Source organism: Hemitrygon akajei, chromosome 28 (assembly GCF_048418815.1).
Source record: "Hemitrygon akajei chromosome 28, sHemAka1.3, whole genome shotgun sequence".
In the NCBI taxonomy this organism is placed as follows: Eukaryota; Metazoa; Chordata; class Chondrichthyes; order Myliobatiformes; family Dasyatidae; genus Hemitrygon; species Hemitrygon akajei.
Window position 1 is genome coordinate 19,253,623 of NC_133151.1, and position 16,129 is coordinate 19,269,751.

Here is a 16,129-nt window from a genome sequence, read left to right on the forward strand (position 1 = left end):
GGCGAGTATGATGTTCTCTGAAGGTATTCTCTACCGCTGGGTCCTCAGCGGGTGTAGAGACCGATCCTGGATCCACATAGTCTGGAGATTTATAACGGTGTTGCCAGGACTTGAAGTACTGAGTTATAGAGTTTGATTGGACAAGGTAGGTGATAGGAGCTGCCCATCACCTCCCTCGGATCCCCTCCTCCTTCCCATTCTCCTATTGTCCACTCTCCTCTGCCAGATTCTTTCCTCTCCGGCCCTTTATATTGAAAGGTTCATTTTATTGTCAATACAACACTGATATTCGTCTTCTCCAGATAGCCAGGAACTACAGAAAAAGCCGCGCGTCCACGGACAGCGGCCGCTGACCTCCTCCACCTTCGCCTCGACGCCTCAACCTTCCTTGAAGCTTCGAAATGGAGTCGTTTCCCACCAGGCAGCTCGTGTTCCTGCTCTCAGCCCTCTCCGGACACCGCAGAGCGCCAGGTCACTCGATCGGATGCCGAACTGCACGTCACAGGCTCCGACAGTCGGGACAGAAAGAACAAGCAGGAGGTGTGGACGAAGTGAATTAACTGAAGAGATTGGCTGTCTGAAAGATGTCGTCTGGGGAACTGTTGTTCATTGGGTGCAATCCTTTCCACCCACCTAGGTTCACCCTCCTAGCTAGCCACCTTCACCTCCCCCAACATTTTGGTGCCCTTCCCCTCTCTTTCCAGTCCCGATCAAGGATCTCGATTGTTTATTCATTTCCATAGATTTTGCCTGAGCTGCTGAGCTCCTCCAGCACTTTGTGTGTGAAGTTAGGATGTTATTCCTTGGAACGTATGAGACGGAGGGGTGACCTTGTAGAGGTGTGTGTAAATGCAATTGCAAAGAAACCACGACAGAGCCTCTGCCTCTTCAGGAGACTTCGGAGACAGCGTGACACCAAAAACTTTGACAAACTTCTACAGGCGTGTAGTGGAGAGCTTATTGACTGGCTGCATCCTACAAAAGGCAGTGGATTCGGCCCAATCCATCAGGGGTAAAGCCCTCCCAACCATTGAGCACATCTACATGAAACGGTTGCCACAAGAGGACACAGGTTTAAGGTGCTGGGGAGTAGGTACAGAGGAGATGTCGGGGTTAAGTTTTTTTACTCAGAGAGTGGTGAGTGCGTGGAATGGGCTGCCGGCAACGGTGGTGGAGGCGGATACGATAGGGTCTTTTAAGAGACTTTTGGATAGGTACATGGAGCTTAGTAAAATAGAGGGCTGTGGGTAAGCCTAGTAATTTCTAAGGTAGGGACATGTTCAGCACAACTTTGTGGGCCAAAGGGCCTGTATTGTGCTGTAGGTTTTCAATGTTTCTACGTTTCTAAACGCTATCGTAGGAGAGCAGCATCCCTCATTGGAGATCCCCACCACCCAGGCCGTGCTCTTTTCTCACTTCTGCCATCAGGTATAAGGTACAAGAGCCTCAGGACTCTCACCATCAGGTTCAGGAACAGCTACTACCCCTCAACCATCAGGCTCCTGAACAAAAGGGAATAACCACACTCACTTGCCCATCCATTGAGATGTTCCCACAACCAATGATCTCACTTTAGGGACTTTTTAATCTCCTGCTCTCATTATTTATTGATATTTATTTATAGTTGCATTTGCACACTTTGTGGTCTTCTGCACGCTGGTTGATCTTCCACTGATCCTGTTTACAGTTACTATTCTATAGATTTGCTGAGGATGCCCGCAGGGAAATGAATCTCAGGGTTGTATGTGGTGACATATATGTACTTCGATAATAAAATTTACTTTGAACTTTGAACTCAAGAGGGGCACATAATTTTGAATATGAAGTCTGGGCACCCAAGGAACGGGGGAGACAATTTCAAAAGAGATATATGGGGCAATTTTTTTCTTACCAGAGAGTGATGAGTGCCTAGAACAGGCTCCCAGGGATGGTGGAGGAGGCAGATACAACAGTTTAAACCATTCTCAGATAGGTGTATGAATATTTAGATAATGGAAGGGTACAGACCACATGCTGGTAGAAGGAATTAGTTTCATTAGCTATAAAAAGAGATGTAATTAAATTGGAAAAAGCACAGACAAGGGTGTTGCCAAGATTTGAGGGACTGAGCTACAGGGAGAGATCAGACAAGATGATGTTGGCTCTGGAAACTTGGGCCAACCAGCTGGTGGATGCATTCAAGGAGATTTTCAACCTCTCACTGCTACAATTTCCCACTTGCTTCAAAAACGCAACAATTTGTACCAGTGTCTAAGAAGAATAATGTGAGCAGCCCTAAATGACTATCGCCCAGAAGCACTCGCATCAACGGGTTTAGAAGGTTAGGAGTCAAACGGTGGCAAAGGGGCCTGGCTAGAGTGGGGCGTCTGGGTCGGCATGTACTTGACGGGCCGAAGGGCCTGTTTCTGTGCTGTACCGTTCCGGGTTCGAAAAGGAAAGTTTGAATGGCAAATAACACTCAGTGTACCTGATTACTGACCAAAGCATCGAAAATCTAACGAGAGTTGGACGAAATAAACTTATGGCACAATTCGAGTACTTTAATCTATCCAAGGAGACCACAGAAGAGTAATTTGACCTGAAACTCGATGTGAGGGACAACAAGGGAGGAAATTCTTCTAAACCGCACTGAGAGGGAGGGGGACAAGCTGAGCAAAAGCGCAGTAAAGTTAAAATAAATTACTTACAACTAGAACAACTCCGGAGTTTCAGAGACACAGAGCCAGGCATTCAGCCCTCTGATTACCAGCATGGGCATCGCCATTGTAGGTTAAAGGTTAAATCTCAAGGAATAAACGTATCTTAGAAAGAAGAATAGGAGAGTGTTCAATTACTGCAAAAAGCTTTTCATTCTTAATTACAGCACGAAATCAGTCTGTTTGAAGAATTTTAATTTTCGCAAACTCTGCATTGCATGCTGGGAATTGTAGTCTTTTTGGTGCGTTTGGTGATTGACAACTCGCGGAGCCGGGTACAACCAAACCTGATCGTGCCGAGGGGTGCGTCATTGATTGATGGAGTATTCACCAATCAAAGCTGAGAGCGCTAGGGACGTGTTCATTCATTGGTGGATTATAGCGAATAGGAGCGGCGTGGGGGCGGGGATTCCGTGATAAACAGGTTTGATTGAGGCAGCGGCGACATTTGCCTCCGTGAGAGTGGCGAAAGCGAGATGGCGGATGCGCCGCCCGGGGTGGATGTGCCCGAACTGGGTACGTGGAGCATCCAGGAACTCCAGGCCAAGCTCAGCGAGATCGGCTTCCCCGCCCAAGGTACCAGACCGCCGGAGTAGTCGTAACCGTAACCGATGCTTATGCTGCGGCCTAGCGGCATCCGGAGCCTGGAGCTCGCGTTCCTGGCGGCCAGGTGTCTACAGGCTGAGAGACAGGATAGGGAGCGTTACCCCCGGGTCCAGCTTTCGGCCCAGAGGTCTGCTCGTTGCATTCGAAAGACGATAAGTGAACAGATGACTTACTAAAATAAATCCATACAACAATCTAACCGGTAAACTCATTAGACCCCTAAAGCGTAAAATAAAACGATAGGCGTGCGCGCGCCTGCTTCAAAAAACGATCTGCCTTGTTATTGTAAGCTGATTTAAACAGCTGTAGAAACAAATCAGTTTTGTCAGGAGTGTGTGAACCATTTATGTCCCCGTGTCAGTTCCTAACGTGTTGGTGATAATTTGGGGGGGGGGGGGGAGGTAGAAGGAGGGGGTGTTATTGCTTTGGAAGGGCAAAAGAGGTTGTGGGGGGGTTGAGAACACTGCCCATGTCGGAGGGGTAGCGTGCTGCAAGAGGTGGGGTGATGCACTGACCCTGTCAGTGGGCTGGGAGTGTGGGGTGTGGACACTTGTCCCCTGTAGGAGGGGTAAAAGTGTGTGTATGGTGGGGCGGGGGGGGTGGGGAGAAGGTTTGGGAAAATAGAACTGCCCCTGTCAGACGGCTGGTGGTGGGGGTGGGGGGCGTGTGTGATTGTGGTGAAAGAGCAGAAGGTGGACGAGGAGAGTACTGGCCTCGTCTGAATGGCAGGTGGGGAGAGAGCATTGCCCCTGTCGGGCAGGTGGGGGGGGAAGAGGGAGTACTTCCCCTGGAAGAGGGGCAGGAGATGAGACTGGGTGGGTGAGGACTATCCCTGTGCCTTATCAGGCGGGCAAGTTAGAGAGAATAACCCCCACGGGGGGGGGGAAGCAGAGCAAGTTGGGGAGAGGATTGTCCATTTCAGAGGGGCTGGAGTGGGGGGGGGGCACTGAAAGGGGTGTGGGGTGCATGATTTTTCACAGTTTGAGTCCAACCCTTCAGGGTCATGGTATCCTTCCACAGTCTCGTTAAGTGGATTAAACTATTCAGAATGTGAAGAATAAAGTTCTTTTGCCCGACTGATTTGGTCAGTCATCGTGCGAGCTGGTTGTGTGTTCTTCAAACCACCTAGCTTAAAGAATGAGATTGGGGTTCTACAGGGTCAGTCCTCATCCCTCAGTCAAACCATCTCTTCACTGAGGTCCCTGGCCTCCTCTACTGGCCCCACAGAGGAGCAACCTCGCCTGGGTAGCTTCCAACCCAGCAGCATTAATGTCGATTTCTCCCATTTCCGGCAATTTCTCCACCCCCCCCCCCCCTTCCCATTACTCGTTCTGGTTCTCCTCTCGCCCGGGAATACCGTCACATGCGGATGCAGAAGGATCTTTCATTGCTGTTTCCGTCACAGTCTTGCTTGACCGGTCAGGATTGTTGTCCCTGAGCTGAACCCCCCACTGAACCTGGAGGACCGGTGGACCACTCTTAGTCTGACCTCTGCCCTTTGACCTGTTTGGCATGGGTGACCCCAGCAAGAGCTAAAGCTTAAAGACCTAACTCCAGCCTGCGTAGCTCTCTGGGTCATCGAGGCACGCAGGTATCTAAACCCTACGACAAGTTTGTTGTCCTCTTGGGGAGTACTTTATCTATGCGTAATTCATTTGGAGTTTAATTCTTGCTTCCCTAAGTTATTGTGTGTGCTACGTGTACTACTGTGCTTTACACCCTGGTCTGACGTTAAACGACAAAAAGCTTGACTTGGGAGCCTGGGCTTGAACCAGCGGTTTCACTCCCAACGTACATCAGTGCGCGCTCTGAAGGATGGAGTTTGTGGTGACTTGAAGTTGCTTGTGTTGGCCGGAGATCTCGATGGCACCGGGCAAGAAAGAGTCTTTCTCTGGATGCTTTTAAAGCGTAGATCGAAATGTGCAAGCTGCTCCATCCGCGGGTGTACGGGACCCTTCCAGCCCTTTGAACTGATTCAGTCCTAGCCTAATCACAGGACACTTTACAATGACCGACTCACCTGCGTGTCCTCAGACTGTGGGAGGACAGACAGACCCCTTACAGATGATGTCGGGATTGAACCCTGATGCCCCGAGCTGTAATATCGCCGCTCTATAACCACTGCAGAGGTGATTGGAGGAAATTTTGGGGGGTGGGAATGCCAGAGGCAGGATCTTTATACAGAGAGCGGTGGGTGTGTGGAGAGCCAGGGGTGGTGGAAGAAACAGATGCTTTAGGGACATTTAAGAGACTCTTAGGCACGTGAATGAAAGAAAAATGGAGATCTATGTAGGAACGAAGGGTTAGATTAAAAGGTCAGGACAGCATTGTGGGCCAAAGGGCCTGTACTGTGCTGTAGAGTTCTATGTTCTAAGCTGGGACTTTATTCCTCGGAGGGTATTTAAGTCCAGTTCCAGCACTTTAGGTGGCCGGGGATTGTTTCGGGGCTCCGAATTAAATGTCACTTCGATTTAGCGTCCTCTCCCCTGCCCTTTCAGGTACCGGTGAAATTACAGTTCAGAGTAGCCGGCACAGTGCACCAGGCTCCAAACCGAGTGGTCCCGGGTTCGAATCCGGCTGGCTTCTTGTCTGCTTTCCCTGGGTTGAGCGTTGAGGGTTGGGTGCTTTCTCTGGGTTGAGCATCACGCTCAGCCTTGTTTAAAAAAAAGAGTGCTAAAAAGAGCCATTCAATGTCTGTAGTGAGATGCTGAAGATGTTCTATAGGTCAGTTGTGGAGAGTGCCCTCTTCTTTGTGGTGGCGTGTTGGGGAGGAAGCATTAAGAAGAGGGACGCCTCACGTCTTAATAAGCTGGTAAGGAAGGTGGGCTCTGTCGTGGGCAAAGTACTGGAGAGTTTAACATCGGTAGCTGAGCGAAGGGCGCTGAGTAGGCTACGGTCAATTATGGAAAACTCTGAACATCCTCTACATAGCACCATCCAGAGACAGAGAAGCAGTTTCAGCGACAGGTTACTATCGATGCAATGCTCCTCAGACAGGATGAAGAGGTCAATACTCCCCAATGCCATTGGGCTTTACAATTCTACCGCCAGGACTTAAGAACTTTTTAAAGCTATTATTAATGCTTTTTGAGATGGTGATTTAGATGCATATCATATTTTTTTTTACTGAGTTAAGTATTGTATGTAATTAGTTTTGCTACAACAAGTGTATGGGACATTGGAAAAAAGTTGAATTTCCCCATGGGGATGAATAAAGTATCTATCTATCTATCTAAATGGCAAAAACTGCTGCCCAATGTGGTGCAAAAAGGTACAACTATACTATATACAACTTCGAGATTCCTCTCCTTCGTCAGTCACAAATAAAGAAACCCAAAAGAACTCATTAGAAAAGACCGTCAAACTCCCATTGCGGAGGAAAAAATCCAAATTGTGCAAAGTGGTCGGTCACAGCTGAACTAGGAGCCCATTAGTTACAGGCCAGTTCCGGCCCCGACACCCAAGCCAGATTTTCAACCTGGCCCAAATGGCCAAACTTCGAGTGGTTTGGCCGATTTAAGCGCTGGGCCAGATTAAAATGTCGGGATGTTGGGGCTGGGGGCAAGAGACGGGCCAGTGTTTAGTGAGCGTAAGTTCCAGAATGTTCTGTATACTGTAGGTGGGGTTGGGAGGGGGGGTGGAATCCCGTCTACCTGCGCCAATGAATAGTAGAATGAACGTCGAGAACGTGGAAACACTCAGCAGGCCACGCTGAATGTTTTAAGGGTGGTCATACCAAACCTGGAATGTGGAAAATTCCCTCCTCCCCCCTCCCGCAGAAGCTGCTCGATGTGCTTACTTCTTCCGGACTCCTCTCTCTTGATTCCTGCAGCTGCGTCGCCGATCAGTTTTGAACTTGCCGGGTGCTGGGAGCAGGCTTGACGGGCCGAATGGCCTTTATACCTGGCCGTGTCGCGGTTCAGTTCATTGCTGCTGTTTCCACACCCTGGTCCCGCTCGCCGCTGAAGCATCATCTCCCGGTGGCCGCCCATTCTCATTCTGTCGTCATCGTCTCTGCTGCCACAATGAAGCCAAACTCCAGTTTGGGGAGCATCGTCTCCTCCTGTCTAGGTAGCCCCCAACCTGTTGACATAAGCAACAATTTCTCTAACCAGTAATCTTCCCTCCCCCCCACCCATTTTTAATTACCCTCTCACCCCCCTTCTCTTTTCCTTGCCTACTTCTAGTGCCCCTCATGTCTCCCTGTCCACTCTCCTTTCCTATCAGAGTCTCCTTCAACCCTTTACTATTTCCACCAATCACCTCCGGCTTGTTCTCTACCCACTTTCTTATTCTGGTTTCGGCCCTCTTCCTTTCGAGGGTCTTGGCCCGAAACGTCAACTGTTTATCCCTCTCCACAGATGCTGCCCGACCTGCCGAGTTCCTCCGACATTTTGTGTGCATTGCTCTGGATTCCCAGCGTCTGCTGGATCTCTTCTGCACTTATGTCAAGAGCAAGCTGAAACGAGGCAGGTTTTTCACAGCCTGAGGATGTGACGTGGCCATGCATATGTGGATATTTTTAGTTGTCGTTAAAAGCTGCATCTCTGTCTGGCTCGCCGACCGTGATAGCTAATCAAAGGATTTACGTGACGCGTGTATCAGACTGTGTGGCCATCTGTAACCCGGGGTCCCTCTGTAGTTCTGGCAACGTCTCCAGGGGTTTTTCCCTGCAGTGAGGAGGCTGTTCAATCCGCTCGAAACTAGTGAGCATTTTCAACAGGGCCGCTGTAGATTTGCAGTCCTGCCTCGGTAACTATGACAGGATCAGTGAAAGATCAACCAGAGGGCAGAAGACAACAAACTGTGCAAATGCAAATATAAATAAATAGCAATAAATAACGAGAACATGAGATAAAGAGTCCTTAAAGTGAGATAATTGGTTGTGGGAGCATCTCAATGGATGGGCAAGTGAGTGTAGTTATCCCCTTTTGTTCAGGAGCCTGATGCTTGAGGGGTGGTAACTGTTCCTGAACCTGGTGGTGTGAGTCCTCAGGCTCTTGTACCTTCTACCTGATGGTAGCAGTGGGAAGAGAGCACGGACTGGGTGGTGGGGATCTCTGATGATGGATGCAACACACACAAAACGCTGGTGGAACACAGCAGGCCGGGCAGCGTCTATAGGGAGCAGCGCTGTTGACGTTTCGGGCCGAGACACTCCGTCAGGTCTCGGCCCGAAACGTCGACAGCGCTTCTCCCTACAGACGCTGCCCGGCATGCTGCGTTCCGCCAGCATTTTGTGTGTGTTGCTTGCATTTCCAGCATCTGCGGGTTTCCTCGTGTTTTGCCTGATGATGGATGCTGCTTTCCTTCGACAGCGTTTCATGTAGATGTTACCCGTGATGGACTGGGCTGAATCTGATGTGTGGAAGCTTTGAGATCCCAGAACAGAGGTTTCCAGCCTGGGGTCCATGGGTCCCTTGATTAACGGTAGGGGATAAAAATTTTGGGAGGCCCTGTCCTAGAGAGAGCGGGAGAGGCTGCCCAGTGTAGAACGTAGAACAATCCAGTACAGATTATCCGGCCTGTGATGTGGTTGCAGTCTTTGCTTCACGACTCTGCGCTGTCACTTTAATTACTCTAAGACCGACCTGATGCACCCCTGCCGCGTAACCCTCCACCCTTCTTTCATCCGTGTGCCTATCAAGGAGGAGGCTACGTAGCATCCACGCCAGGACCACCAGGCTCAATTTTTTAAAAAGTTACTTTTCCCAAGTAGTAACGCCTCCCTGCACTAACCCACCCCTCTACCACTATCTTATCATTTCCTGTCGAAGTCCCCTTATGTCAGGGCTTCCCACTCCATTTTATGCCGAGGACCCCTACAATTAACCGAGTAGTCCGTGCACCCCAGGTTGGTTACTTCTGCCTTGCGTGCAGACGCTCCTGTGCCTAGCGTAACTTTACGGGCAGGCAATCAATAAGCTATCAGCTATCTTGTGTATTTATATTTATTGTTCTTTTCATTACTGTGTTCTTTATCTTGCGGACGTTTTTTTCCGCTGCGTGGGATCCGGAGTAGCAATTATTTAATTCTCCTTTACACTTGTGTACTGGCAATGACATCAAGCAATCTCGAATCTTGACGAAAATGACCCTTGGGGCTTACATGGTGATAAATTACTTTGAACTATCTGAGAGTCTGTGAAATGTCCCTAATGTACAGTCGGCCCTCCTTATCCGCGGGGGGATTGGTTCCAAGACCCCCTGCGGATACCAAAAAACACGGATGCTGAAGTTCCTTATTTAACTTGTCTCAGTGCGGTGGTCTTTAGGACCCAGTGGAACCCCGGACTTTATTTAACATGTCTCGGTGCGGTGGACATTAGGACCCGGTGGCGCAGCTCTGAATCCGCAGTGTTTCTATTCACGAAGATAATCATGATCGCGATTGAAAATAAGGTGGAAGTAATAAAGCGATCGGAAAGAGGTGAAATGCCATTGGTCATTGGAAAAGCGTTAGGCTACAGTCAGTCAACGATCGGAACAATTTTAACAGATAATGTGAAAGGCCCTGCCCCGATGAAAGCTACAATTATTACTAAGCAATGTAGTGGTTTAATTATGGAAATACATATATTTCTTAAGTGTTTTATATGTATAGAAAGGTAAAATATATACTAAGAAAAACGTTTGACTAACTGACGCTAAATAATACCGGATGTACCTGTTCCGACTTCAGATCCGACAAAGACGGACTCAGGAATTGAACTCATTCATAACCCGGGGACTGTCTGTATTTTTAAGTCATTTTGTAGATTATTTATAATACCTAATACAATGTAAATGCTATGTAAATAGTTGTTGTACTGGATTGTTTAGGGAGTAATGACAAGAAAAAATAGTCTGTACGTGCTCGAACAACGAGTGCTGGAGAGAGAACTTCCGGGCTTTCCCGATCCGCGGTTGGGTGAATCCGCGGATAAGGAGGGCCGACTGTATCTTCCTCTACTGCCATCCCTGGCAACACCTTCCACTCACCGAAACGAAAAGCCTTTGATAATCCCCCGAAGCTTCTCTCTACAACCGCACTTCTACTGTCTTGGGTAGTTTGCCTAGTTCTGGAATGTCGCCAAAAACTTCGAGGTGCACCTCGGAGGGTATCCTCGGAGGGTATCCTAACTGGTTGCGTCACGGCCCGGTACGGAAACACCGATGCCCAGCAGCAGAAGGTGGTGAATATAGTCCAGTACGTCCTCTTGTATTAGGCATTGCCACCCTGGGGGGTAAAGGTTCTGGTTGCCACTTTTATCTATGCCTCTTATCGTCTTGTACACCTCTATCCCCTGTCCTCCTTCGCTCCAAAGAAAAAAGCCCCAGCTCGCTCAACCTCTGCTCATAAGACGTGCTCTCTGATCCAGGCAGCATCCTGGTGAATCCCCTCTCTCCAGCTTTCACGTCCCTCCCATAAATCTGTGATGGGCTTGAAGCTCCAGGAGAGAAATCTACGTGTTGGCTGATTGGATGGTGATTTGTGAATTCCGTAAGGGTGAATTTCCTGACCCCGGGGTGGGGGTGGGGGGGGGGTCACCTGTTACCGCTGCCTTTCCAGAAGGTACTGCCGATAGTGGCATTGTAACTTGAGTGCTGAAATCTCAGTGGGAAGGGGCTTCTGTCAGTCGCAGTTTCTCAGCTCTAACGTTCTGTATTTTTGCTTTGGAAGGTGTGCGGGAGGAGCTCATCGAGCGCTTGAAGAAGTACAGTTTGCAGGTGAGTGGATCCGCGCCTGCCGATGCCTCCTCGGTCGCTGCCGCTGGCTTTCGACTCTCCCGTGTGCTCCTGGCGCGGACAGTTCTACCTCTGCGCCACCCAAGAGGTGTCTTGGATGTATGACAGCGTTTGGGAGACCAGGGCCCTCTCGTGCTCTGTTGTAGAGGGTGTGGAACAGGGCCGAGCTGGCCTGAGAAGTGGCGGATGATGCTTGATCTGGGAAAGTATAAAGTTTTCAAAGGTCGAACTTGAAGGCAGAATGCGGGGCTAATGGGACAATTCATAGCAGTGTGGAGGAACGGGGAGATCTCCGGGTCCATGTCGATCTCTCAAAGTTGCCACGCAAGTTGATAGGTGGTTAAGAAGTTATACGAGGTGTTGTCCTTCGTTAGTTGGGTGGTGGTGTTCCAGGGCTGTAAAGTAATGTAACAGCTCTCCAAAACCCTGGCTAGACCACACTCGGAGTATAGTAAACACGGGAGATTCTGCAGACGCTGGAAATCCAGAGCAACGCACTCAAAATGCCGGAGGAGCTCGGCAGGCCGGGCAGCGTCGATGGAGAGGAATCCAGTCTCGTCCAGAAACGTCGGCTTCGAGGCCCCCTCCGTAGACGCTGCCTGACCTGCCGCGTTCCTCCGGCATTTTATGCCTGTAACTTTGACGATTCTGGTCAGCCGTAGTCGCTCGAAAGGAAGGATGTGGAAGCTCCCGGCGGGTGATTTGCCAGGATGTTGCCTGGATTAGAGAGCACATCTTGTGAGGAGAGTTCGAGCGAGATAGGAGAGGGGGTAGGCAGTGTCCTGTTGGAGGTGTACAAAATGGATCGAGTGGACAGCCCGAGGCTTTTTTAAAATCCGAGGGAGGAAGTGGCTAATACGAGGGGGCACAATTTTAAGGAGGTAGGAGGAAAGTAGGGGACTTCACGCTGCTGGGGTGTGGTATTTAGGGATATTTAAGAGGTTTTTATTCAGGCGCGTGGGTGGGGAGGGTTAAATTGGCCCCGGAGTAGGTTACAGGGTCAGCACATCATTGTGGGCCAAAGGGCCTGTACTGGTCTACAACATCACACGGAGAGGGTAGTAACGCACACAGGACGCTGGAGGAACTCGGCAGGTCAGGCAGCATCTATGGAGAGGAATAAACAATCGGCGTTTGCGGACAAGACCGTTCATCCAGGATGTGCTGGCATGGGGAGGGTTTGTAGGGGGTTCGTGAGAATGACGCTGGGATTGAAAGGCTATCATACGAGGAGCGTTCGATGGCTCTCGGTTTGTATTCACTGGAATTCAGAAGAGTGGGGTGACCTCGTTGAAACTTTTCGAATGGCGAAAGGCCTCGATAGAGTGGGGGTGACGAGGGGGGTTTCCTTTGGTGGGGGAAGTGTAAGATCACAGGGCACAGCCTCAGAATAGAGGGGTGTCCATGTAGAATGGAGATGGAGGAATTTCCTTAGCCACACAGTGGTGAATTTGTGGAACTTCTTTCCCCCACAGGCAAGTCATTGGGTATATTTAAGGCAGAGCTTGATTAGTCAGGGCGCGGAGGGATACGGGGAGAAGGCAGGAGATCGGGGCTGAGAGGGAAAATAGATCAACCGTGATGAAATAGCAGAACAGACTTGATGGGCCAAATGGCCTAATTCTGCTCTTGTACCTGATGATCAGGACCTCCCCTGTTAATATTGCATGTCTCACCACTTGTGGTCAGTGTAGCTCCAGTCACTTGTTCACTCGCTGTGCTGCTTAATGCGAGTTCGGTTTGAGGGAGGTGCTGGCCCTCTGCCCTGTCACGGCTGCGACCAGTTGAATTCCCTAGGTCTCCGGCAGGCAGTGAGCACCTTCAGCTGCATCGCTCCCTGGTATTGGCGGGGTGGGGGGGGGGCGCTACTGAACAGGATCGGGGGAAAAAGAGTTGCAGAGTTGTAAACTCAAGTCAGTTCCATCATGGACACGACCCTCCATGGGATCCAGGTTATCTTCAAGGATTCATCGTTAAGGACCCCCACCACCCGGGACATCCCCCTTCTCACTGTTACCATCAGGGAGGAGGTACAGGAGCCTGAAGACACACAGTCAACAATTCAGGAACAGCTTCTTCCCCTCTGCCATCAGGGAGGAGGTACAGGAGCCTGAAGACACACACTCAGCGATTCAGGAACAGCTTCTTCCCCTCTGCCATCAGGGAGGAGGTACAGGAGCCTGAAGACACACACTCAGCGATTCAGGATCAGCTTCTTCCCCTCTGCCATCAGGGAGGAGGTACAGGAGCCCGAAGACACACACTCAGCGATTCAGGAACAGCTTCTTCCCCTCTGCCATCAGGGAGGAGGTACAGGAGCCTGAAGACACACACTCAACGATTCAGGAACAGCTTCTTCCCCTCTGCCATCAGGGAGGAGGTACAGGAGCCTGAAGACACACACCCAGCGATTCAGGATCAGCTTCTTCCCCTCTGCCATCAGGGAGGAGGTACAGGAGCCTGAAGACACACTCAACGATTCAGGAACAGCTTCTTCCCCTCTGCCATCAGGGAGGAGGTACAGGAGCCTGAAGGCACACACTCAACGATTCAGGAACAGCTTCTTCCCCTCTGCCATCGGGGAGGAGGTACAGGAGCCCGAAGACACACACTCAACGATTCAGGAACAGCTTCTTCCCCTCTGCCATCAGGGAGGAGGTACAGGAGCCTGAAGACACACACCCAGCGATTCAGGATCAGCTTCTTCCCCTCTGCCATCAGGGAGGAGGTACAGGAGCCTGAAGACACACACTCAACGATTCAGGAACAGCTTCTTCCCCTCTGCCATCAGGGAGGAGGTACAGGAGCCCGAAGACACACACTCAACGATTCAGGAACAGCTTCTTCCCCTCTGCCATCAGGGAGGAGGTACAGGAGCCTGAAGACACACACTCAGCGATTCAGGATCAGCTTCTTCCCCTCTGCCATCAGGGAGGAGGTACAGGAGCCTGAAGACACACACCCAGCGATTCAGGATCAGCTTCTTCCCCTCTGCCATCCGATTTCTGAACGGATATTGAACCCATGAACACTAACTCACTACTTTTTAATTTCTGTTTTTTCACTTAATTACTTATATATATACTTTAAATTGGTTTTTTCTCTATTATTATGTACTGTTGCTGCAAGTTTAACGGCGCCTGCTGGTGATATTAAACCTGTTTCTGATTCTGTGTTGCAGACGGGAACCATCCTGAGCCGTCCAGTGCGTAAAGATGAGTTGGACAAGGGGCACCCGATGTCGTCGATGCCCGGGCAGGTGAGCTGAGTGGGGGGAGAATGCCTGATGTCGGGAAGCTGTCGGGGAGAGAAACGGGCCTCTGGGACAAAGCAGAGCCCAAGTTACCAGAGAGTTCCCTAAAAGGAGACGGTCACCTTCCTTATTATGACAGTGGAGATGGTGGCGGGTTTATGCTACTCCGACAGGACACGCTTTTCCCCCACCCCCCTGTATCCTAGCTACTGGATCCCTCTCAGTAGCAGTTAATGCATTTCACAACACCGGCGATCACAGATCAGGGTGAAATTCCCGCTGCCGTCGGTAAGGAGTTTGCACGTTCTCCCCGTGTCTGCCCGGGTATCATCCAGGTGTTCCGACATTCGGGTTGAGGGTAGGCGAGCTGATGGCGTGCTAGGCCGGCGCGTGAAACGTGACGACGCTTGTGCGCTGCTCAGCACAACCCTCGCCGATCTGACTTGGCGCAAACCACGACGCCATTGGCCGTACGTCTGGATGTGGGTGTGACAGGTGAAGCTGAACTCCACGTAGGCGAGGTGCTGCATTTCGGTAGGTCCTACGCAGTGAGCGGTCGGGCACTGCGGAGTGTAGTAGAACAAGGGGATCTGAGAATACAGGTCCATCATTCATTGAAGGTGGCGGTACAGGCAGGTGAAGTCGTAAAGAAAGCGTTTGCCACTTTGTCCTTCATAGAGAGCGTACAGTACAGCACAGGAACAGGCCACTCGGCCCACATTGTTGTGCTGACCCGGCTAAAAAGTAAATCAGAAAGCCTGAAAAACTATGTCTCACACCTCAGTGCTTACTATGCGCACTTTGTCTCGAAGGATGTGGCGTCAGATCGTCCTTCGAGAGGGTGAACTTCTCAAGGCATCGGTTCTCGATTGTGTGCCTGGCAGGGTCTTGAAAACTTAAGCAGGCCAGCTTGCTGGAGTGTCCCTGACTTTTTCGGGGTCGCGTTGCTGCAGTCAGAGGTTCCCAAGGGTGTCAATTATATCATTGCTGAAGGAGAGCAGGGTGAGCTACCCTAACAATTACTGCCTGGTAGCACTCACAGCTACTGTGATCGGTGCCTTGATAGGTTGTTCGTGGCTGGAATTAATTCCTGCCTGATCAAACACCAGGACAACTGCTATTTGTCTACTGTGAAATAATGATACCTGTAGACTCGGTACTTGACCAGATCTTCCTTATTTGAGAATACTCTTGAGAAAATCTTCATGCTGGTGCAGGTACATCTGTTTCTGGGAAAAGGATAATTAAATTATCAAAGGAAGTGTAGTATTGATATAATATTTGAGTGAAAAAAATGAGGACTAAATGGGATCTGAATATAATATCTGGATTCATTAGCTCATCTTGTGCCTCGAGATGATTGTTTAATATTTTATGTTATTATATAATATGACATTATGCATCTTTGGCTTGGTTTGTTGATGAGTTAGAAATAAGGGTTCTATGCCAAATAATTTGGCATGAGGAGAAACTGTTTTTCCCAGAGAGTGGTGAATCTGTGGAATTCTCTGCCCAGGGAAGCAGTGGAGGCTGCCTCAGTAAATATATTTAAGATACAGTTAGATAGATTTTTACATAGATGGGGAATTAAGGGTTATGGGGAAAAGGCAGGTAGATGGAGCTGAGTTTACGGATAGATCAGCCATGATCTTATTGAAAGGCGGGGCAGGCTCGATGGGCCAGATGGCCGACTCCTGCTCCTATTTCTTATGTTCTTATAAACTAATACCCCACCACCTACGCCAAGTCCATATCCCTCCATCTTTCTCACATCCGTGTCCCCCATCTTCCTCGCGTCCGTGACCCCCCACCTTCTCACGTCCGTGACCCCCCACCTTCCTCGCGT

General features: G+C 50.0%; 2 protein-coding genes across 2 annotated transcripts in view; one reads left to right on the top strand and one right to left on the bottom strand.

Moving 5' to 3' along the window:
* The window catches only part of mrpl11 (mitochondrial ribosomal protein L11), a 32,491-nt gene extending 29,715 nt beyond the window's left edge, over positions 1–2,776 (bottom strand). Inside the window, exon 1 of the mRNA XM_073031456.1 lies at positions 2,688–2,776. The gene's annotated coding sequence lies outside the window, so the exon portion shown is untranslated. The remainder of the gene's footprint in view (positions 1–2,687) is intronic.
* Positions 2,777–3,116: 340 nt separating this feature from the next.
* Positions 3,117–16,129, top strand: part of sf3b2 (splicing factor 3b, subunit 2) — a 69,781-nt gene continuing 56,768 nt past the window's right edge. The window contains exons 1-3 of the mRNA XM_073031565.1: positions 3,117–3,272; positions 10,966–11,012; positions 14,212–14,289. Coding sequence (XP_072887666.1) covers positions 3,173–3,272; positions 10,966–11,012; positions 14,212–14,289 — 225 coding nt within the window. The 5' untranslated portion in view covers positions 3,117–3,172. The remainder of the gene's footprint in view (positions 3,273–10,965; positions 11,013–14,211; positions 14,290–16,129) is intronic.